Source organism: Mus musculus, chromosome 2 (assembly GCF_000001635.26).
Source record: "Mus musculus strain C57BL/6J chromosome 2, GRCm38.p6 C57BL/6J".
NCBI lineage: Eukaryota > Metazoa > Chordata > Mammalia > Rodentia > Muridae > Mus > Mus musculus.
The window spans coordinates 72,237,277-72,260,964 of NC_000068.7; the positions used below are offsets into that span (position 1 = coordinate 72,237,277).

Below are 23,688 nucleotides of genomic sequence, written 5' to 3' on the forward strand. Positions count from 1 at the left end.
AGTTTTCCTCTTACCACTGCTTTCATTGTGTCCCATAAATTTGGGTATGATGTGCCTTCATTTTCATTAAATTCTAAAATGCCTTTAATTTTTTTTTTCTTCCTTGACCAAGTTATCATTGAGTAGAGCATTGTTCAGCTTCCATGTGTATGTGGGCTTTCTGTTGTTTTTGTTGATTGTCTTAGTTAGGGTTTTACTGCTGTGAACAGACACCATGACCAAAGCAAGTCTTATAAAAAACAACATTTACTTGAGACTGGCTTACAGGTTCAGAGGTTCAGTGCATTATCATCAAGGTGGGAGCATGGCAGCATCCAGGCAGGCATGGTGCAGGCAGAGCTGAGAGTTCTATGTCTTCATCCAAAGGCTGCTAGTGGAAGACTGACTTCCAGGCAACTGGGGTGAGTGTTTTAAGCTCACGCCCACAGTGACACACCTATTCCAACCAGGTCACACCTACTCCATCAAGGCCACACCTCCAGATGGTGCCACTCCCTGGTCCAAGAATATACAAGCTATCACATTGATATTTAAGACCAGTCTTAGTCCGTGGTGATCTGTTAGGGAACATGGGATTATTTGAATCTTCTTGTATCTATTGAGGCCTGTTTTGTGACCAATTATATGGTCAATTTTGGAGAAGGTACCATGAGGTGCTGAGAAGAAGGTATATTCTTTTGCTTTACAATGAAATTTCTATAAATATCTGTTAGATCCATTTGGTTCATAACTTCTATTAGTTTCACTGTGTCTCTATTTTAGTTTCTGTTTCCATGATCTGTCCATTGTTGAGAGTGGGCTGTTGAAGTCTCCCACTATTATTGTATGGGATGCAATATGTGCTTTGGAATTTAGTAACGTCTCTTTTATGAATGTGGGTGCCCTTGCATTTGGAGCATAGATCAAACATTATTTGTTTATGATAGCAGTCAACTTATATAGCCATATTGCTGTGTGGTGAAAGTTTTCTGCTTATTAGGAAGTAAACGCTTTTCCTTTTTAGGGGTCTGGTATGAAGAACTTAGGGTGTGTGGGTGTGGTCGTTTGCCATCAGGTGTACCAAATACTTGGGATAACATTGGCATTTTAATAAGAATTTAGGCTTAACCCAAGTGCTTCATTCTCAAATATAGATTTGTAAATACTCATAATGATATAAACACAGACTCAAAATTATCAACCTTACCAATATCAGTAAAACTAAAAATACAGTTATTTTGTTATGGATCTGACATCTCCCAACTTCAAACTTGGGAGAACAAATGCCCAGCCCACAGGACCAGGCCTTGTAAGCTGATACTTTTTCAACAATTTAGTGTCACTAGCATAGAGGAACCAGGGTAGCCACAGCATTGTGACATCCTTAACCCATTCCTACCTGCCAGATGAGAGTACCTACCTCCAAGTGTCAAGTTCTACAATCACTTTGCCTGCCCTTTTCTAATCCCATGGGATGTGTCTCCCCAACCCTTTCCAGGTTCACTACGGCGTTTAGCAAATTTAGGATTATAATAACAACCCTTAGGGGAGGTGAATTTAAATTACTTCTCAAAACCAAACCCTCAACGGCCAAAACTATCAACTTTCTAAAACTAGCGTGGGTTGTCGAGCCGCAGAGCGTGGTTACCCAAGCAGAACTCCAGCAGTGCCTTAAATCTGTCATTGCCAGCTCATATAAACGAGTCCTGATAAATATTAATGACTATCAGAAAATAGAACTCTATTTAAAAAAAAAAATCTTGCTCAAAAGTGGCATGCTACTTAACCACGTGCCTCTTGTGTTTCAGCTGCAAGGAGTACAAAAATCTAAATTCCTTTTTCGCCATCGTCATGGGACTCAGCAACGTGGCCGTGAGCCGCTTGGCACTAACGTGGGAGGTAAGAAAGCCGCTCCTGGCGTGCAGCTGGGACTTTTGCCTTAGGAATAAAAACACAGGCTCACCAGTGAGCTTTTTTTTATAGAAACAGCACTCACACTGGTATAACAATGTGAAAGGTGGGGGCCCTTAGAGGGAGGCGACCTGTCTCCTCTTTCTAGTTACCTCAGAGTGAGAGTTTAAAAACACATTGTCCAGGTGGAGGAAGTGTGCGTGGGGTGGGGTGGGGGGTGGACCTCAGCTTTCCCATTGCTACAATGTAAATAATCCTAAATCCAGGTCTACCTATTGCTCAGTTGGCTGCAAAGGTCACTTTGCTCACTGGTTCAGTTGTCTCTGAAACGTCTGCTTATTGCTTTTATCCTGAGCCTTACCTCTAAGTGAAAGAGGGTAGAGGGTCCATTTTATCCAAGTAGTCATCTTGCTTCTGGGAGAAACAGTCCAGAAGAGGCCAGCTGTTGGGAGCCGCGGAGTATGTCCCATAACCACCTGGCGACTCCTCCCTCTCAGAGAGGAGCAACAGTTGGCATGGACTGTCTTTGAAGCTAAAGTGAAACAGGTGTGTTGTGGATGTCTGAAACAAACGGGATGAGTGATTCACGGTCGGTTCAAAGACACCTCTGAGTATCATTCGCTTAGAACTTGGAATGTGCCTAACCCCTTATATGTGGCATGGTTGAAGAAACAGTAAACTCTAACAGAACATACTCACAAAAATAGACTCTTGACAAATGCACACAAGCATGTGTAAGAGGGACTGCAGAAAAAAAACGACGGTAAGGACTATCTGAGACCTACTCTGCCATGGTGCTTGACAGCAACCATCTGAGTCCACATTCCCTGTGAAGTTATTTCCCTGCTCGTTTCCCTCCTGAAACAATTATCTTCCCTTGACTCTCCTAAATATCTCCACTGTTTATAGGGCAGGTCCTTGCAAGTCCTCCTGTCTTGAGTTTCTCTTAAAATTCCCAGCAGATGCAGCACGCAGCAGTTCATCCCCTGAATATAGGCATGAGGGAATTAGAGAGGCCTGTGAGCCACGCAGCTGGATCGGCTTCCAGGCAGGGAGAGAACAGAGTTGGTGTGCCAATAATAAACAGCGAGACCATTGTGTAGTGCCTGTGTCTCACTGCCCAAGCTACCTGGAGTCTCGAGAGATCTCGGATTCCCCTCTGAGAGTCTGCACATCCCAGTGGGGGAATCTCTGGCTTCTGAGCCCCCCACACAGAGTCCAAATCAGTTGGTCAGGGAGGGGAAAAAAGTTGTAAAGATTTTTGAGGGCCCATGGAGGCCAACTGTAGGCTCCACACAACAGCGGCCAGGCAGAGAGACTGGATACTCTGAGCCCTCCGTGCTGCCTCAGAGGCCCCTAGGGAAGGTGCAGCCAGATAAATGACCAGTTTATTGTCATGAAGAAGACAGCTCATTGGCCAGTCCCTTACAGGTATAAGAGGACCACAAGTCTACGAACTTCTATTTCTGACACCGTGTGTCTCTGACAGAAAAGATTCGCCTTTTATAATGTATAAGCCATTTCTTTTCTGAGGCGGAGTGTGATCATGGAATTCTGTATGCTGAGCTGGCACTCACGAGCTCCTTTGTTTTGGGTCATTTCTCTGTGTTTGACGGAAGCTTTCCAAGGACATCTCACACAGCTTCAGTGAGCACCAGTGTAGCCACACGAACAGGGGAAGGAATGGTGCAAGGTATCAGAAGACAGTAGAATGAGTGTCAGTCAGTCAGTGGACAAAAGGCGAGATACAGGAGCACACAGCAAGAAGAGGGGCTTGAAGCGGGGAGCAACCCCCACCTGAGATGAAATGCTAAGAGTGCTGGCCTTGGCTCTATGGACAGTTGAGAGGACCAATCCCTGTGGTGGAGGACTGCCTGTGCACTGTAGGGTACTGAACTAACTTCTCTGGCCACGCCCACTGTATTCAGAAGCACTTCCTATTGCTCCCGCCCCCATCTTCACTCTCCCCCCCCACCCCCCCCACCCCCCCGCAGCTGTGACAACAAAAGTGGCTGCTGGTGTTGCTACCCTTCCCCTGGATTGGCTATGGCCACTACCAAGACACTGGTGGCGCACGCCTTTAATCCTAGCACCTGGGAGGTAGAGGCAGGCAGATTTCTGAGTTCGAGGCCACCCTGGTCTACAGAGTGAGTTCCAGGACAGCCAGAGGAAATGCATTTCCCTTAGAAACAGTAGCACACACTCCATATCTAGATATAGACTCTGACAGATGCGTGTGTCATTTCCATTTTATTAACAGAAACTGCCGAGCAAGTTTAAGAAGTTCTATGCGGAGTTTGAGAGCTTGATGGTAAGTGACAGTAGCTTCTTTTACTCTGCTCACTGTCCGCATTAATCCAATTTCTGATTAGCTCAAGTTCTCATTGCAGAAATTTTATCCGTCCTTGTATGACTTTAAGAAGTTTATGATCCCTTTTAGTGCTGCTAAAACAAGCATGTCTGACTAATGAATGGCCCCCTCAGGAACTAACTTAAAGAGGACTTATGTCCCACATAAGGTCAATTTGTGTAAGTTAGCAAAGCAGTGTGATGGGGTCCCACCTAACACCGCTCAGGTGGCTATGGGTTGGAGCTATGTTTCTTGGCTTGCCAAAATTATGTCTCCCCGTTGTCTGGGAGGTGTTACCAGACAGGAAAGTGGTGACTGGGTCTTGCTGCCGGGCAAGGAACGGTTCAGGGGGCAAGTTAGGACTGGCTATGCCAGAGCATGGGGTAGGGAGCCGAGCTTTGGGAAGGAGGTGGGGCATCGTTGAGTCGGGGATCTGTCCAGGTTTGTTTTACACTGTTTTTTTTTGTATTCAGAGGGATGCCTCCCCTTGGCGCCTGTGGGTGCCTTCAAACCAGAACAGAAATAAACAGCACAGTATTGTCTCACAAGCATGTGAAGTTGTTTTTAAAACAAACCAAACCTGTTTAAATCTGCCTTTCTCCCAGAGTATCTCATCCCCAAAGACACACAGCTGTGGGATGCTTTGTGTGCTGCGGAGGTTAAAAAGGGGGCGTGGCATGTATCACTCGTCACTCAACACTTTTGTTTTCTCCCAAGGATCCTTCCAGAAACCACAGGGCATACAGGCTGACAGCAGCCAAGCTGGAGCCCCCTCTCATCCCTTTCATGCCCTTGCTTATTAAAGGTAATCCGAAGGCACAGCCAGGCCAGGTGGGAGGGGCCAGGCCAGGTGGGAGGGGCCAGGCCAGGCGGGAGGGGCACGCACCAGAAGGTTCTCTGTCTTTCCATCTCCCTGGGCTCCTGCTCTTGGGCCCCAGTCTCTTAAAGGAGTGGGAAGGTGGGAACACAGCGATATGAAAAGCCCATGATTTTGAAGCTTTTGGAGTGAAAAGGGTTTACGGGTAGAGATTTTACTAACCTCAGGTAAAGTGATTTGGAAAGTTAAACACCTAACATAAAAGAAACTATTATCAGCTTTTCCAACTACAATGTTATGCAAATCTACCTGCATATGCTAATGGTGCTATTGTACTTTCTTAGTGTGACATATTTCTGTTAGTGACTAGAATGTGGCTTTTATTTCTTTACAGATATGACATTTACTCATGAGGGGAACAAGACGTTCATTGACAATCTAGTAAACTTTGAAAAAATGGTACGTGCAGTATTATAACCTTAACTACAATGTTTTTTTTTCCTAAAATGAAATTTGCATTTGTACTAATAAGGCAAATAACTTCTGTGTATGCTGCCATGTTACAAAGGTAGTTACACAGAATGGAGTTTTGAAACATTTGGTTCAAATTGGCTCCGTCTTTTGCTGTCAGCTCTCTTTTGTGGAGCTGAATGGTATTTGTGCTGGGGCTCACAGCAGCAGTTGGCTTTTATGCCTTGTGTTTCTGTCCCTCCGCTGCCTGTTGTTAAAACGCACGAACGCTCAAGAGTGACTTCTGTGTTTCTCGTTGTTTTGTAAGGTTTGTGCAGCTAGCTAGACTGCCCCAGGATGCCTTTGAAATGTTTATCTGCCAGGGCCGACTGGAGTGCATGTAGGTAAAGAGGCAGCACTACAGCCGATCTTTATTGTAGGGTATTAATCTAAGAGTGTATTACTTAGTCTCATAAAGTTCACTCAAGTTCAGAGAGGGGACTTGGAGACTTGGAGATCACCATAACGACAACAATAACAATAACAACAATGAAATGCTGGGAACAAATGGGAAGCTGGCACTTTCATATTCCATATTTTCCAGCCCCTTCTCCTCTATCTACCCCACCCCCACCCAGAGAAGAGGGAGTCTGGCAAAGGTACTTCGAAATTTGTTTTCTTATCTCCTGTGAAGCAATAAAGCAGGCCCTGCCAAAGCCTTTCTTTAGCTACACAGTCCATGTCAATGGAATGCCACAGTTTCTCCAAATCCCTGGCCTGTGTGCATCCTGGAGACGGGGAATGGTAGAGCTTCAGTTCCCAGGATGTATACATTTGCCCAAAATTAGGTTTTACAGTGCAAGCGTGTCTCTGGCTTTGGAACTTAGGAGATCTTTAGGGTCAATACCCAGTTCCCTTTGTTCCTCATCTTCTGTGTGAATCTGTTTCCTCAACAAAAAATTGGGGGCTCATCCTGCTTTATTCGTCTCTAGGCAGATGGATGGTCCTGGTGCATGAGTCTTCTTGTAAGTCAGAAAGTACTAGAGAGTTCTTATCAGAGACCTGAAATTCTCGTTGTTGCTTGGAATCAAGCTAGTGTATACATCTGCAGAAGAATTTGAAACACCCTACTGTGCATGGGCTCCAAAGAATTTGAAACACCCTACTGTGCATTGGCTCAGGCTAAACCTCATTCTCTATGAGTTTACAATTAGGTGCACAGTGTTGGCTGGTTAGATCCTACTGTTTTAGACTGAGGAAACAGATATAAACACACACTCCTCAAAGACACTGCACCCATGGGTAAAAATGGTTTCTCAGTGGTTTCTCCCCCCTATACCAAAGGTAGGACATGAACATCCCTGCTATGGTGTCAGTTTGGTGATTTTTTTTTTAATGAAAAGAAATAATTCTTTGCTTACTTGTTAGCATAGAGAATTAAACATTCCCAAGCATTTTCAAGGAAGGGAGGGATTCTGAGCCACTTATGCAGACCTAGAGGCAGCCAAGCCAACCACTGAGCTATAAAATACTCAGACACAGAGATGTGGGACTTAGGATTCCTAGAGTAATAAGATGACTTTATGACCTGAGACTGCTCATATGAACTGTGTGGCCCCGAGCAAGCAAGCAAGGCAGTGCTCACCGTGCCGGCCATCGGATGAGGATTATCTCTGAGTTTCGGCTAAGGATTATCTCTGAGTTTCTAGAGCCATTTTCTCTCCACAGCCTGCAGAGGAAGTCAAGATGACCAGGAGGAGGCTCCTCATGTACCCCAGGATCACAGTAGTGAACTCCTTCCTGTTAGGCAGTCCGGGAGGAGGTCCTAACTGTTCTGCTTTCTGGGTGGCCACGTTTGTTTCGTAGCCACCGAATGGTTTAAGCTAGCATTGTAGCTGTGACACACAAGCCCTAGTCAGTTGGACATCATGATAATTGTTTAGAAACACAGAAAGTTTATTTCTTTTCACTTCAAAGTCTCAAGTGAATATGGTAGCTCCACTCTGAGGAACAGCAAAGGTCCCTGGCTTCGGCTCTCTTCCGATTTCACGCGGTCCATGATGGCCCACCGTCACATCTGCATCCTAGCCCTCATTTGGGGGATCAGTGCGTCTCACTAAAAATCAAGGGTTCTGTTGCTATGCAGGAGAGGGAGAGGAAGATTTTGGGAAAGCACTCTTTGCCCTCTGTGCCAGCAGCTTTCTAAGCTTTATTTTATTTGATAAATCATATTACCAGACAGATTCATTTCAGAAATGTCCTTCCACAAGTTAAGTCTTAGTAGAAAACTAAGTAGAAGTTCAAATCAAAATCGATTTGATTGGCTTTCTAAACCTGACCGATCAACATGACATTATCAGTCAACATTGATCAATTAGTGTCGGCTAGCTTTCCAGCATTTTTCTCCCACCAGCTGGCCCACCTTTCTTCTGGGCACCACTAACCGTCACCCTCATCTACAGTTAGCCCTAAGTGCCTTGGAGAAAGACATGTTGTATGCTCTAAGTTCTTGTCAGGCATCCGTCAACAAAGACCAGGTACAAGCAGGGTCGGCAGTCTGTGTGTGTGGACCCGCTGGGCTGTGTCCCCAGTGGGAGCCGCTGGCAGGGGCAGAAGTCACCAAGGGCAGCCAGGGGCACCAACACCTTTCTGTGGTGCTGGCCTCCATAGGCACAGCAAGCCAGCGTGCCAACGCTGCTGTTTGTTTGTTTGTGTTTTCAGCGTCTTCACCCTTGAGGTATGAAATGAGGATTAGAGAATTTACTGCTTATTGGCTTTCAGGATTTTTGAGTATGAACAAAAGAGAACTCACATTCTTATCCTTATGCAAAAAAAAAAATTATTTTCAGGCATTCTTTCTTTTGGGGGAAACATAAAGGGGTATTCAAAAAAATGTTTGAATAAAGCCCTTTATAGCTTTCTATGGCATGTATGAATATTTATAACACTCAGAAGGTAGACTAGCAATGGATTAGAGGATAACACACTGGCCGCTTGCCACTATCCCAGCTGCAGAGAGCATGCTGATAGGTACAGCACTGCTGTACCACGGGGCTGATTCTATTTCAGACATACCCATATTTAGGTATATTTACTTAAGAATAAGATTTTGAAGTACCTATTTTTTTTTCTGGAATGAGAGCCATGGAGGAAACTTCTAGACTTCTGGAAACATGAACGGAGCTTATTAAAGAAGAGAAATGTTCTGAGTCCTTTCGGTTTGGCATTTCTAGGCATGCCCTTATAACTTGCAACAATGTGGCTTCTAACGCCAGTAATATCCTAAAAGGCTCCTGGGGATCATTGGTTTTGTTTCTTGGAGCTATGGAAAAAGAATCTTTAGGTAAAAATCTAAGTGTTCAAATCTGCCTGGTCCCCAAGACCTTTTCAATCCAAAACAAATCTATAGGAATACCTTGGGGATTTACACTTTATATAGACTGCACAGACCAAGACAAATGCACATTTCCCTAAAATGTACGCTAGAACAGAGCGACGGAACGGATGAGAGTGCCCAGGCAAAGGATGTCACTGTATGCTGCTGTAAAGGTAAGCAACAAACACATAAAATATTAAATGTTAACAAAAAAAAACAACAGAAGATATATTAAACGAAGGCCATGAGAGTAGTAAAGACATGCACCGATGAAGCTGGTGGTGGGAAGTTCCTGCAGCCATGTCAGCAGCAGACAAAACCACACTATGTACAGTCACATTGTAAGATCCAGCGTGCTGCCCCAGAGACCCGTCAGGCTTTGTCTCAGACTTCAGCTCTGTAGATAGCCCAAGCTGGCAAAGCCATCCTCTTTCTTTCCATTGCAGCCTTGGGTCCTTTGCCTGAGTGTTATTTCCCCGTTTCCCGGTGCCTGGCTCCTTTTCCTGGTTCAGTTTGTGCTTGTGCATCTTCTCTGTGTGAGTGCTCACTCACGTGAACGTTCTGCCTCGTGGTCCAGCCTCAAGAGCAGCTCTTACGGTCTGAGATCGTCATCTTTGCTTTTCCTCATCTGTCCACCTCCCTAGAAGGCGAGGGCCGGCCGTAGACCAGGGAGGAATCTTCTCTGTGTTGGCCACTGATATCTCACAAACATCATCCATAAATGTGTCTGGTATATTCCAAGTATGCAAGAAATAGTATGCATATATTCCAGGTATGCATTAAATATAAGGATAGTCCAGTGATATTCCAGTGCTAGACTTGATGAAGGAGGGCATTTGAAAAGGATTTTGTAATACCCAGAAGCATTTTCTACTTGTTAGAAATTGAATTAATGAGGGTGTCCTGTAGCATTTTGCAAAACCGAGATTCGTCCTGGGACGATGTTTTAACTTAGCTTTCTGTTCCTGAATGGGCAATCCTCTTTCCTTTTCTTCTCTGCTTGGTACTCTGCCCTTCAGTGTCCTTCCATTTGCCTTCAGTGTGCTCAGAGAAGCATACTGCACTCCACGTGTGTCTGAACTGTGATGCCCCATGGCCTTCCTATGTACAATAGACTGTGGATGTTGTGGATGGTAGATGAGTGTTGGTTTGTCACAAATCCTTTGGCTATAAAGATCCACCACTGGAGACAATGCTCAGGCTTCTTCAGGAATTATTACAGTGAAGACTGGCTGAGTTCCAGGAAGTTGGGCCTTACTGCACACATCCAGTGGTTGCTACCATGGCATAATCTTTGAAGTAGAAAGACTATTTCGTCACCTACTTATGGAGAAAGAAAGAGTTTCTTGTCTTGAAGATATAGCAGTCTGAATAAAATTATTACCATTGTAAAAGTTTATACATGCTAGGCATGGATACAGAGCCTGCACTGGATAGACATAGAGACAGAGAGAGATTCAAAGCAGTAGAAACAGAAATGGCAGAAGAGACAAGAGAGCCAGGCAAGCAAGAGCAATAGTGGTGCTGAGTGTGGGGCATGCCTGTAATCCTGGCACTGGAGGGTCACGAGTTTAAGGCCAACCAAGACTATAGCAAGATCTTACTCGAAAATCAAAATCAGAAGAATAAGAAGGCTCAAGATCTTAGAGGTCAGCAGAAGGAGAAGCAAAAACAGCTCTAACAGGCACTTGTCAGAAGAGGCCTAATTCCCAGGAGCTGCTCCTCACCAGGGAGCTCTTAGCTGAGGAGCCAAAAGGCCTAAGCCCAGGGAAGCTGACTGGTGGTGTCGGAGCCTACAGTGTCAGGTGAGCTTGCCTGGAGGCCTGGAATCTGAACTTTGAACACTAGACATGTAAGCCTGTACCTCCTCAGCATCAGGTCGGGAGCCCGTGGTGGCAAAGACCAGAGTGAGTGGGAGCAAACTGGGAAGGCTGGAGAGCTTGGAGGCCCCACAGGTAGTGCCAGGGGCGCATGGGTGTGGACATGTGAGTGGTTGGGTAAGCCTGCTCCCGAAAGGCTAGCCCACAGGCCGGTGACCACATAAGGCTGAGGCCTTGAACAAGGCACCTCACACCTTACTGGGTCCAAAGATAAATATCTGCCTCAGAGCTTAAGGAATGTTTGTGTCAGGTTTGTGACCTCAGAGCTGAAGCACAGGCACAGTTGGTCTCCATAGTGTTCACCGAGGCCTCAAGAAGGAGATCTGTTTCCGAGTCGCTGCCTTCAGCTATAAAGAGAAATAAATGGCCGGGTGTGGTTACTGTGTGTTTCAGGCACTGCTACTACTACTTTTTTCCTTCTGTCCGTCCTCCCTCCCTCCCTCCTTCCCTCCCCCCTCCTTCCCTTCCTTTCTCCCTCCCTCCCTTCCTCCCTCCCTCCTTCCCTCCCTCCTTCCCTCCCCCCTCCTTCCCTCCCTTCCTTCCTTCCTTCCTTCCTTCCTTCCTTCCTTCCTTCCTCCCTCCCTCCCTCCCTCCCTTCCTTCTTTTCTCCCTCCCTCCCTCCCTCCCTCCCTCCCTCCCTCCCTCCCTCCCTTCCTTCCTTCCTTCCTTCCTTCCTTCCTTCCTTCCTTCCTTCCTTCTTTTCTCCCTCCCCTCCCTCCCCTCCCTCCCTCCCTCCCTCCTCCCTCCCTCCCTCTCTCCCTCCCTCTTTCCCTCCCTCCCTCCCTCCCTCCCTCCCTCCCTCCCTCTCTCCCTCTCTCCCTCCCTCTCTCCCTCCCTCTTTCCCTCCCTCCCTCCCTTCCTTCCTTTTCTTACTTTCCTTCCTTTTCCTTCTTTTGTGGTGGATCCTTTTGAGGGGAGTCCCTCAGCCTCAGCTGGGCCTATTTCTCAACCCTGTACAAACAAGGCGCTAAGTATGCAAATTAAGCTGCGAAGGCTGGCACTTAGAACTAGTCCCACAAAAGAATCATTTCAGGTATGACGGGCTTTCGGTCTGTCCACTCCCCCCAACTTGGAGCCCCTTCTGAGGGCCTGTGGTCTCCTCACACTCACCCCAAATTACCAATCACTTTGGTTACTAATAGGAGTCATAACCCTCAACTTTGCTGGACGGGGGAGGGGGTGGGGTGGAAAAGAGAGGCAAGACATTCTGCTCTGGAGTAATTAGCCCCTACCCCTACCCCCAGCCTGGCATCATAAAGTTGCCTGGCCGGCTCCAGGCAGGCCAACCTGCTCTGGCAAGACCTCTGAGCTCCGGGTGTAACTTTTTCTGCTCCCTCCCCATTATGGCAGTTGGATAATGAAACCTGTGTGTCTTTAACTTCAGTCTCGGCCAACCTCAGCTGAGCTCAACAATGAATAATTTTGTCTGTCACTGAAGATGCCACATGGAGTGACATCTGTGGAACACAGGAGACAGAAAGGAGACAGAAAGCCTACCTAGCTGTGTCTCAGTGGAGATAAATGTAAAATCCTTCACCTTGGTCCCCCAGGTCACCCTGCACATTTGCAGAGCTGAGAGCTGAGTCCCGACGGCAGCCCAGTGAACCGGGTGGAGAGCTTTCAGTCTCTGAAGCTGAGCATATCAGTTACATAATTTCATTCCAATTATGACTTAGGTGTCTAACTCAGCCAGATCAAGGAAGGGGAAAGTGATTTCTCTGCACTCTAAGATGCCAAGGTAGAAACTGGCTAGGAGAAGCTAACGCATCCTATAAGAAAATGCAGGATAAAGATAAAGTGTGGCTGTGTAGGATGAGTCGGAGAAGACCTAAGGTGGGATTTCTATGTGTCTGAGGAACTAACCTAACATATTTGTTAATATCCCAGAGCTCAGTGGGCAAAAGGTAAAGGGAGAAATACGTTAACACCAAACAGCAGCAGAATTCCAGGTCAGAAATGTTTTCAAATGAGAAGGTTGGCTTTAGAAACGATCTGTTCCAGTTGCTGGGTTTGGTCAAGCACTGGGCACCCGTGGCTTACGGGCAGCCTATAGAAGGTGTTATAGACTCTGGAAATGGTTGGGGGTGGGGATTTCTGAAGACTCACTAGCATATTAAATATTAAATGTGTCAATGGGAGCCAAAGAAGTTGAAGATGAAACACCGTGCTAGCCTCCCCGCCCCCATTTTTTGGCCCCCTGAAAACATTCTACAAGCAGATCTTGGCCAGCAATGATAGTGGGCTTCACGTATCATCACTGAGTTCACACCATTAAACATTATTGTCCGGACCTCACAAAGGGAAAGAACGGACCTCCTTATAAAGCCCGCTTTTGGATGTAAGTTAAGCTGAAGTTATCTTGGCAATACAATTAAAAGGATACGTCAAAATTAAAACCATTGTTAAAATTAATCAAAGATTTAGAAAGGTAAAATGAACTTCGGGGCTAGAAATTACGGATTTGAACAATTGTTCTCACATTTTAAACTACATAATGAGCTAAAAAATTATGAAGCCTCAGAGGATAGCTATAAAGAGTAGTCTAAAACTAAAGTCAGAATGAAATGTTTTATCTTTCAAAACTAAAAAGCAGAACAATTACTCTCTACAAAATGGTATAGGAAGAGGTTTCTGACCTGTGCTAATTGTTTTATTATTCTTCAGAGGGGCATACTGGCAGCGTTCCGTGGGGTTTCCAGTAATTATACTCCATTCAATATCTGAAGAATTACAATAATTCTACACGGAATATACTTGTGCCCTTCCGATGCAAAGCCTTTAAAGGAGGGAAAAACCAGCATAAAGTAAATTAGCAGGGAGATTATCATAGTTACTGTTTATTCTGGGGCTCCATATATCAGAGGCTAATTATACATTGTGTACTGCGTTTCCTTGGAGGTGTTTGTCATTTCTTTCTCATGCTGATCAACAGTCCTGCTGGTTTGGGGGGACCCTTTATTGAAAGTGAAGTTTGAACAACTTTTCCGATTGCCTCTTTGTGTGTGAGGAAGTGTCTCGTGCAGACATGCGCCACCTTCATTTGTCATAACCTTCCGAGCAAAAGCCATCGACTCACATTGCGACGCCATGTACTTACGTGCGTAAGGCCCGGATGCTCGTGCACATACGTGTGTAAGGCCCCGACTCCTCTTCTGTCATTTGTTTTTACATGGCAAGCTTTTCTCCAAGTCATTTCCTATACTTGGGTAAGCCAAGGGTCTATGAGAAAGAAAAGCAGGTCCACGTTGAACCGTAGAAATCAGAGAATACCTTTCCTGGGTAGAGCCTTTTCAATTTTTTTCTGCTGATTGGACTCTTCATCAATTCCTTTAAGAAGCTGGAAAACAAAGTCCAGAGACATATGTAGGGTCCTCAAAGCCAAGCTACTGCTGAAGTACCATAAGCAAAGAGCCAGGAAGTCCAGGCAAAAGAACAGTGCTTAGGCCTTTGCTGGGAGTCTGACCGAGGTCTTGGTTCCCAGGCTTCATGGTGGGGTGTCCTTTCCCTGACCCTTCAGTCCTGGAGACTGAACTGAGGGCCTCTCAGATGTTCAGAAAGTGCTTTCCCCCTAAGCTGCACTCCCCAGCCCTTCCCTGCTTCTTCTGTGTCAGTATCACACACACACACACACACACACACACACACACACTCACACTCAGACACACACATGTACATACTCATAGGCACACACATGCGTGTATACACATATATTCTTTTAAGTTTTTATTGTGACCAATACTTAAGAAATTAAGATTGCCTAGTGACAAAATTAACATAGGCCAACTGAGCTACAGTCTGTCTCAAGACTGTTCGAAATGCAAGTGGCATGGAAAATAACCACTGGGTAATATGAAAGTGAAAACCAAGGCATGCATAAAGTGTGGCTTAATTTTTTAAAATGTATCTGCATGTTTATTTTTAAGCTATCAGAAGGCTAGCCTGACGGTGATACACACGCCTTTAATCCCAGCACTCAGAAGGCAGAGGCAGACAGATCTCTGAACTCAAGGCCAGCTTGGTCTATAGAGTGAGTTCCAAGACAGCCAAGGCAATACAGCAAAACCTTGTCTTGAAAATCAAAGCCAAATGATACATATACAGTTAATTATTTTATTTTGTATTGTTATCTGATATACACATATATATATGTTTGTATGTATATGTGTATGTATATATGTATGTGTGTGAATATGAATATGTATGTGTATATGTACATGTATATGAATATTTTCAGAAGGCAATGTACCAAAATAGTAATGAGTTTACCCCTTGAGTTACTTCCTACACAATTTTTACTTTGTTCTTACCATTTTGATTTCCTACAGGGTTACTATATCAGTGTTATAAATTAGGAGGTGAAAGGAAAGAAGGAAGGAAAGCAAAATTTGAGTTGAAACTGATAATTTTGCTGACACTAAAAATGGGGGGGGGTGGTCATGGAAGCATAGTGGGGCAGCAACAGTTCAAGGAGAATATTCTGACTTCCCCTTCAGTCAGTGGAATCTACCACCTCACCGCTGAGTCCTGCTAACTAGGAGAAACTTGAAAGCTAACCCTCCTTCAGATCAAGACCATTTCAAAGGATGGTGGGAACAGTTTCCCAGCGTCAAAGCACAGTGTCAGCGTTGCATTTTCACAATCCAAGGAGCAAGCACACAATAAGACAAAGACCTGTGTCGGGAAGTCATGAATATTCGTTACCTGCAAATGCTTTGTACTGGGATGCCTCGTAATGCCATTGTGCAAGTTCCACATCAGCCAGCTGCCTTCAGCACTCCAGAACATGCTGTTTCCTGTGATACCAAGTCTTGCTGGAATAAATGATGCTCCCCCCACCCAAGGGGGATTATACACTAAACTGACTGACTCGATTTTCCCTTTTCTTTTTAATTCCTTACAGCGCATGATTGCAAACACTGCCAGAACAGTACGGTACTACAGGAGCCAGCCCTTCAGTAAGTTCTGAGTTACTGCATGCCGTCATGGACATGGTGGTGATTAAGTCCTTTTTAATGAGACTTCCAAGGCACTCTGGGAGTCTGGATGGCATGTGACACAGCGTGAACCGTGAAACCCACGTGTGCCTTGGGTTTAAGAACTTTGTTTTGCTGTTGTAAGGCTCAACTATATTTGCATTGTAACCCTAGAAAATAGGGTCAGGCTATTATTTTAATAAGTGAATTTGAAGGAAATTCATTTGCTCATCTCGGTGTAGCTAGAACAGGTAGGCTGCAAAGGCCCACATAAGCCTGCCTCCAAGCTGTTCTCGGGTGTGACTCATGCTCGATGCTGAGAAGCCCAGCAGCCCTCAGTGAGTCAGTACTATCGTTTATAAACTGGGAAAGGTAATAGTTACTGTCTTCTGAGTATGCGTGAGTGTTTATAGCACATTTGCAGAGAGTCCTATGGCAGGATTCTACACAACATTGCCAGTATTTCAGGTGCTCTTTTGAATGTTGGGTGTATGTCCTGAACACCCATGCTATTTTTTCATATGTTTGAAATATTACTATTGACAAATGGCCATTTTAACCTGTAGGGAGTTAGGTTTCCTCGTAACACCAGCAGGGCAAGTTAGATCAGTGAAGCCGTCTCCCCAGGCCTAGAACTTGGGATAAGAACCAGAGCTTTGGGGGCTGGTGAGCTGCCTCAGCGGGCAGGAGCACTGACTGCTCTTCTAAAGGTTCTGAGTTCAAATCCCAGCAACCACATGGTGGCTCACAACCATCCGTAATGAGGTCTGATGCCCTCTTCTGCTGTGTCTGAAGACAGCTACAGTGTACTTACATATAATAAATAAATCTTTAAAAAAAATGTTAAAAAAAAAAAGAAAGAAAAAAAGAAAAGAGCTTTGCACCTCCAGTCTGGTTTGGGAGAGAGCAGGCGAACCCTTGGAAGTTTTGTGCTAATGTCATTATGTGAGTCATTTTGGAGAACTGACATCGGTAAGAAGACACAGATGTGACAGCAGCCTACCTGAATATCCTCTCCAGTAGAGACTGACAGGTTCTCGTTTTAATAATCACAGTGGTATGCTCTTTGTAGTGTAGCTCTGGCCCAAAGCCAGAGCTTGCTAACAGAATGCCAGAACTACTCCCTCCTCCTTGTCCTCCTCCTCCTCCTCCTCTTCTTCTTTTTAATGTTCAAGAGAAAAGAACAATTAGAGAAAGTAGTCTTGGCTTACGGAGTGAGAAGAGCTCTAAAAGTTAATTCAACCAACCATGCCCTTGTGCTTCTAAAAGTGAGAATGGTCTTACACGTCGCCAAGCCTTTCTCCGTGGATTCTTCCTGAATTCAAGTGTCTCATATCTTTTCCTATAATAATGTGCTCTGTGTGTAAAAGACAGCCATAGATTAGCTGAAAACGAGGAGAGAAAGTACCAGTTACAACAAGCTCTGTAACCAAAATCCACAGCCCTTCTGGGGATTTGGAGCTGTTTTCGAAATTCCACGCAAACAATCCTGTGTGCTGAATGAGAGCTCAGAGCCTCAAGAAGGGTTCTCAGGGGGCTTCCAGAGCCAAACAGGAGCAGTAATAGGCTCGGCTTTGTTCCGCAGCCTCTTCGGCAGTAAATTCTACATTCTTCCACATCTTTGAGACAAGTGAGGGGATTTTTTTTTTAAATTTCCACTGCATTTGTTGAACTTATCAGCAAGTGCTCGTAAACAGCAGCTGCCAGGCTCTGAAGTCAACAATCTATAGATAAAACTATAGGAATAGATTCATAAACATCGTGGGGCTATGTACAATGTAATTACAGTATATTGTACATGCAGAGTACGCTGCCAGTGGGAAGCAGAGGAAATTAAGCACAATGTGTTCTGTGGTTCACTGTGGTATTATTTATATGTGATAATTATACTGATGAGTTTCTTCTTACAGCGAGCAGGGGCCTTTGTAGCTTGTCTTTGCTTTCTGTGCTCAGACCTGCTTCACACCCCACACCCCCCCCCCCCACAACCCTTTACGCAGATGGCAGTCTAATTGTCTTGTGGAGTAGTGGGTGGAGCTAACAGGAGCAACCGGACTTCTGAAGGCAGCGCAGGGGTGGGAGGGAAGAACTTTGGTTCAGAGTCCAGATTCCAGCTTGGCTACTCCCCGTTTACTGCTAGAGAAGAGAGTGAGCCCTGGGAGAGGGACCCGCGAACTGCAGCCGAGGTCTGGGTTATGTTTAAACATTTCCTTCTCTGTATGGAAAGTCTTGATTTAAAACTTGGAGAAATTTACACGGGAGAAATTTAGAGTCCCTGTTTCAAAAGGAAAGGAAAGAAAAAGGAAGGAAGAGAAGTGAAGGGAAGGTCCTGCTGGCCACTCTGGGCAGATCCCTACAAGGTGATGACAGTCAGGAGCTCCGTAGCCACTTCCCAAGGTAGTTTGCTTCCAGTTTCCCCGCTCTGCTATTAAATCTGGCCTTCCTCCTTCTTATATATATATGGTATGTAGGAAGTATGCACATTAGATTTTCTTAGAGTCCTGGTTTGGATAAATCCACTTACCTCTTTGATAGCCCGGGTACTCGCATCCATAGATAAAACAGTCAGTGGACTTTCGGAGCAAGTCATGTCAGAGAAGAAAAGTTTGCTAGAAGTCACCAATTAGCCAGAAGGTATCCTTACCCAGTTCAAGCTGTGCCTAGGGGCATACAGCTGGAGTGGTGCTGTATACATATACAGGCAAAGGGGACCTATGAGGCCCAGTGCCCACTGGCTGGCTTCAGATCAGTCATGATGTTAAGTGCTTTTCTGAGTTGCTAATGAAACTCCATCTTTGACATTAGTCCTCATCTGGATCAAAGGAGGTGGAGTCAGAGTGTGAGACATAGAGATGAGCCGGGAAGGAAAAACAATTTTCATCTATCACCAGGGCCATCAGACAGATGCTTTCCTTTTTATTTGGTGCCTGTGTGTGTGTGTGTGTGTGTGTGTGTGTGTGTGTGTGTGTGTGTGTGTGTTGTGTGTGTGTGTGCAATGCAAAGGAAAATGATCAAAAGAGATGATTCCAGGGGGAGGGGGAAAGAAAATTGGAGAGTAGAAGGAAGTAGATGGACCAACCAAGTAAAAATATTCCAGTGAATGTGTGTGGAAAGGTCTTGACAGAACCCAGGGAATGTATTATGATAAATGCAATACGTCATTGGGAGGAATAAAGCCACATCTCACATGCAGATATTACCCAATGCCAACTCGCCTGCTATTATTCTTTTAACAGATCCGGATGCCGCTCAAGCTAATAAGAACCATCAGGATGTCCGGAGTTATGTACGGCAATTAAATGTGATTGACAACCAGAGAACTTTATCACAGATGTCACACAGATTAGAGCCTCGAAGGCCATAGACATCTGAAGTGCCCAGAGTGATGTTTTGTCTCCAGTCCACAATCTTTCAAAAGATGCTGTGTATGCTACTACTGACTGTGTTGCTACTAGAGAATTCTCCAGAATGAGCAAGAGACACATCCTGAGAGCCCCTCGGGGCTACATCCTGCTTTCCAACCACACAGGAGAAGCGATCTGACTTGTCTAATGCTGCCATGCTGTAGCTTAGGAATCATCAGTTATAGTCACCCTCCTTCATTGTTGGCACGCCAGCACCAGGCTCACGTGAAGAAATAACCTTGGCGGGAGGCTACATCAGGGCCCTGACATCCCTTCCCAGGCTGTTTGCAGCATGAGACTGTGCCATACGTAGATAGGTTTCACTCGGATGCGCCGGCGATGATATAATTGAATGAATTGTTTACTTAGCACCTTATTTGGGGTCTGGGGTCTGGGGAGGGTATTGAGGATACCGTAAAAGTCCAAATTATACATCGTGTTCCTCCATGTTCATAATCTAACCTCTGAAGGAATGGAACCTCACCACAACACTATGAAACATTATGGCTGTTTCGTCTGTAATTTCGGAATGATCTATAGAATAATATGTTTACATTGTAACTTTTAAAAACTAACAAATCAGGATTGCATACATAAGAATGCCACTAAGAAACACCAAGGTTCTTAATACCGCCAGCGTTAAGATAGAAAGTAACATTTCAGAAGAGCACAATATGCACAAAACATTTTTTCAAAATTTAAATATTTTCCTGGGCATTAAAAACGTTTCCACTACAAATTTATTGTTACTGATGAAAAAATGCATATTTTCTGGAGTTAAATGTTATTACAAAAATCTTAATTTTCAGCAATTGTTTTGCACTTTCAGATAGATTGTAAATAGGTTATGCAGTCAATGATATAGAGTTATTTATTTGCTACATAATAGACATTGTGCCAAATAATTCCTTTTTATTTATTTTATTCAGTATGAAATTTTGGAGTACATTTTTTCTGTTTTCTTAATTAGACCACATTTAATGTATAGGAATTGTATGTACATATCTCTTCTGTAAATAACAGCCAGTATCTTCATTAAATATACTTGACAAGAAATATTTTTATTGTTAGTGTCTTTGATACAGGAAGTATTACCTTTCAATATTGTGGGCCCTGGTATATTTTTTCATTTATTCATTGTGTGGTGTGCATAAAACCATTATGACTGACATCAGATTGTGGCTGTGTGGAGGGGCTGATCATTAGCATTCATCTCTCACTCTTCTTCTAACCCCAGGCAACCCTAATCTACTTTTTGTTGCCCAGAGTTTGCTCTGAACCTCCTACAATTGGAATCATGTGATACAAGCCTTTGGTGTCTGGCTCCTTTCATTTAACCCAATGTCTTTGTGATTCTTCTATGTTATGCCTTGTATCATAGTCCCATTCTGCTTTGTGGCTGACCCCTGTGTGTTAGATAGTGTATTGGCTGGTTTTGTGTGTCAACTTGACACAGGCTGGAGTTATCACAGAGAAAGGAACTTCAGTTAAGAAAATGCCTCCATGAGATCCAGCTGTAAGGCATTTTCTCAATTAGTGATCAAGGGGAGAGGGCCCATTGTGGGTGGTGCCATCCCCGGACTGGCACTCTCGGGTAGAGTTGAGGCTTGGCACCATGAAGAGAGCCTATGAGAGGCTATTGGTGAAGCCTAGTTGCAGTGTTTTGGAGATGCCAGTATTATGAGATGACCACCAAGAACAGCAGCAGCAGTGGAGTGCAGGCAGCTGGAGCCTAGAAGACAAGGTGTGTGCTACAAAGGTCAGAGCTGGAGAAGTGACCCAAGCCCTTGGAGGAGCCCAGAAGATCATGAGTAGATCCCAGACATTGGACAGTTAAAGTTTGATTTTGCTTTTGATTGTGACTATACCCTGATATTTTCCCTCCTGAAGGGAGAAAGTATTTTAGTGGAGCCCACAGTTAAGAGACTTTGAATTGTAGAAAGACTTTGAATTTTAAAAGAGGTTGGATATTTTAAAGAGATTGAAATTTTAATATTTGAGAATTTGCAAAGACCTTTAAAGTTACTTAGATCTTGGGGATAAATAAGAAAGTAAGGGTTGAGGCTTAATAGTGATGTTTTTGTGTGTCAAGTTGACAAGGGGTCAATTGTACTGGCTGATTTTATGTGTCAACTTGACACAAGCTGTAGTTATCACATAGAAAGGAGCTTCAGTTGAAATGCCTCCATGAGATCCAGCTGTAAGGCATTTTCTCAATTAGTGATCAAGGGTGGGAGGTCCTCTTGTGGGTGGTACCATCCCTGGGCTGGTAATCTTGCTATAAGAAAGCAAGCTGAGCAAGCCAGGGGCAGCAAGCCAGTAAGCAGCATCCCTCCATGGCCTCTACATCAGCTCCTGCTTCCTGACCTGCTTGAGTTCCAGTCCTGACTTCTTTTGGTGATGAACAGCAATGTGGAAAGTGTAAGCTGAATAAACCCTTTCCTCCCCAACTTGCTTCTAGATCATGATGTCTGTGCAGGAATAGAAACCCTGACTGAGACAGATGGGTAGGCCATGTTCTCTTCACCCCTCTCACCACCTTTTAGCCAGAAATGCTGCTGCTATGAAGAGTCACTGGATGTGGAACTGTGTGCATGGGGCACCATACTATTGAGCGTGAAGCTTTGAGGAGATACCTACAATTCTTTACCCTGTGGGCCTATTTGTTTAGTAAGTCTATTTTCCCATAGTGTGAGTGTGTTCCAGATTGTACCAGTCTTACAAGTTCACATTATTTATCCAGCAGCAGAAATACAACCATGAAGACAAGAAAACAAAGACACTATCTTCAAAGATGTTTGGAGGCCACTGCAAAGCAGAACTGGTTCTCATTAATATATTAATGGTTCTGAGAAGTCCAATTAAATTTTGCTTAACATCCCACAATTAAAATCAACCTTGCTAAATGCTAAACCAGGTAAATGGCTTTCGGTGTTTCTTTATATAATATTTCAATGCCTTTAAGAACAGTTATTTCATGCAATATTGACGTCTGCCTATAAGTACACACATACAATGCCTCGGATTTTACTACACAATGATGTTTTTAAATCACAAAATAAATTTCCCTATAATGGTGGTTGTTCAATGTTTCACTATATCATAGGCCTCAATTAGCTGCAAAGGTTTTACTGTTATAGATTTCTACATTATTTATAAAGATCATTAACAGGGTGATTTTCATTCTTCCTTGCTTTGATCTTATTCTTCTTTATTCCTACAGTCCTTATAAGCTGCTATCCTGTGCTCACCGGCGCCATTCCCCAATTCCACGGTGACTGACACACTCTAACCTCATTTTAATTTACTTTCAACATTATTAAAAATTAATACATATTCTCCCATGTGTATTACCCTGGTATCCCAAATGAGAATAACAATTAATACATAAAATAAAGATAAGAGGTTTTAATTACAACTGGCTTTTATAGAAATACATTAAATTCCTTTATTCGGGGTAGAAAGGATGAGGTCAAAAAAATTAGTACTCTGAAAAGTATACCGTAGTAGCCAGGCAACCTTTCCTGATTCAAGAGAAGCAGTTAATATTTTAAAACTTGCAAACAAGCCAAAAGAAAATGAGATACCTACGGGGTCAAAAGAAGGATAATGAGGTTTGCTGAAAGATGTGGGGGGAAAAGAAAGAAAATGTTTTTCCCAAAAGCTCCAGTAGAAAATTATACATTTAAGTGTTTAACATAACTGCTCAGCAAGGTCACTGGCATAGTGTCCAGTTGCTAGGCTTACCCAGCAGCGTTTGAACACCATGCAGGTTAAATACATTTCCCTCCTGAATTCAATGGCATTTCCTCTCAAGCTATGAATGCTGATCAATGACTACCAGTGTGAGAAAATTAAAAGAAGTGTCACTCCGGTTTAAAATTGTGCTTTCTATAATAATAAAAATTCAGCATAGAGGAAGCAGTGTGGTAAAATGAGCCCCTGCCTTGAATAGCTTTTCCTTTGTTGTCGATCTAAAATGCATTACACGTCTTGCTTCTGAGTAATTTGAATCTGTCCTACATAGCACAGGGTAGTGTTGCATGAGCGGGCCCCAGCAGCCTTTACTTACAAATTGGAGAAAACCTTTAACCCAACTACCGCTGGTCATTATTTCTATTTGCTCACTGGTTCCACTGATTCATTAGCAGGTAATGATTAGCATGTCCTAGAGGTTGGATCTTGAACACCCCTGAAGTGCTTTTACGTTGAAGGCTTGTCCCCAGACCATGGTGATATTGGGAGATAGTGGAACCTTTAATAGGTGGAACCTATGGAAGGAATTGAGGTCATAGAGAAGCCTTTAATGTGTGGGGCCTGTGGAAGGAAGTGAGGTCACTGGGAGCAAGGGTTACTAGGATTCAAGCCTCTCTTCTTTCTCTTTGCTTCCTGGCAATCCTGACACAAGGAGCTTCCTCTATCATGTGCCCCAACAGGATGTAGGGCAATGTGGTCAAAGGACTTTGAATTGGAACCACTGACCATGAGCCAAAATATAATTTTCTTCCTCAAATCTCAAGTATTTTGTGAGGTCTCTACAGAACTCAG

The 23,688-nt window shown here is 44.2% G+C and overlaps 1 protein-coding gene across 9 annotated transcripts in view; it reads left to right on the plus strand.

The window, feature by feature from the left end:
- Rapgef4 (Rap guanine nucleotide exchange factor (GEF) 4) overlaps positions 1–20,198 on the plus strand; it is a 276,260-nt gene extending 256,062 nt beyond the window's left edge. For 5 of the 9 annotated variants that reach the window (XM_030251899.1, XM_030251898.1, XM_006499938.4 and 2 more), the window contains 6 exons: positions 1,788–1,878; positions 4,151–4,201; positions 4,958–5,045; positions 5,452–5,516; positions 15,664–15,718; positions 18,973–20,196. In XM_030251899.1, coding sequence (XP_030107759.1) covers positions 1,788–1,878; positions 4,151–4,201; positions 4,958–5,045; positions 5,452–5,516; positions 15,664–15,718; positions 18,973–19,100 — 478 coding nt within the window. In that variant the 3' untranslated portion in view covers positions 19,101–20,196. Of the gene's footprint in view, positions 1–1,787; positions 1,879–4,150; positions 4,202–4,957; positions 5,046–5,451; positions 5,517–15,663; positions 15,719–18,972 lie in introns of all 9 variants that reach the window. The other 4 variants (NM_001204165.1, NM_019688.2, NM_001204166.1 and 1 more) reach the window with 1 other exon arrangement.
- Positions 20,199–23,688: the final 3,490 nt, after the last annotated feature.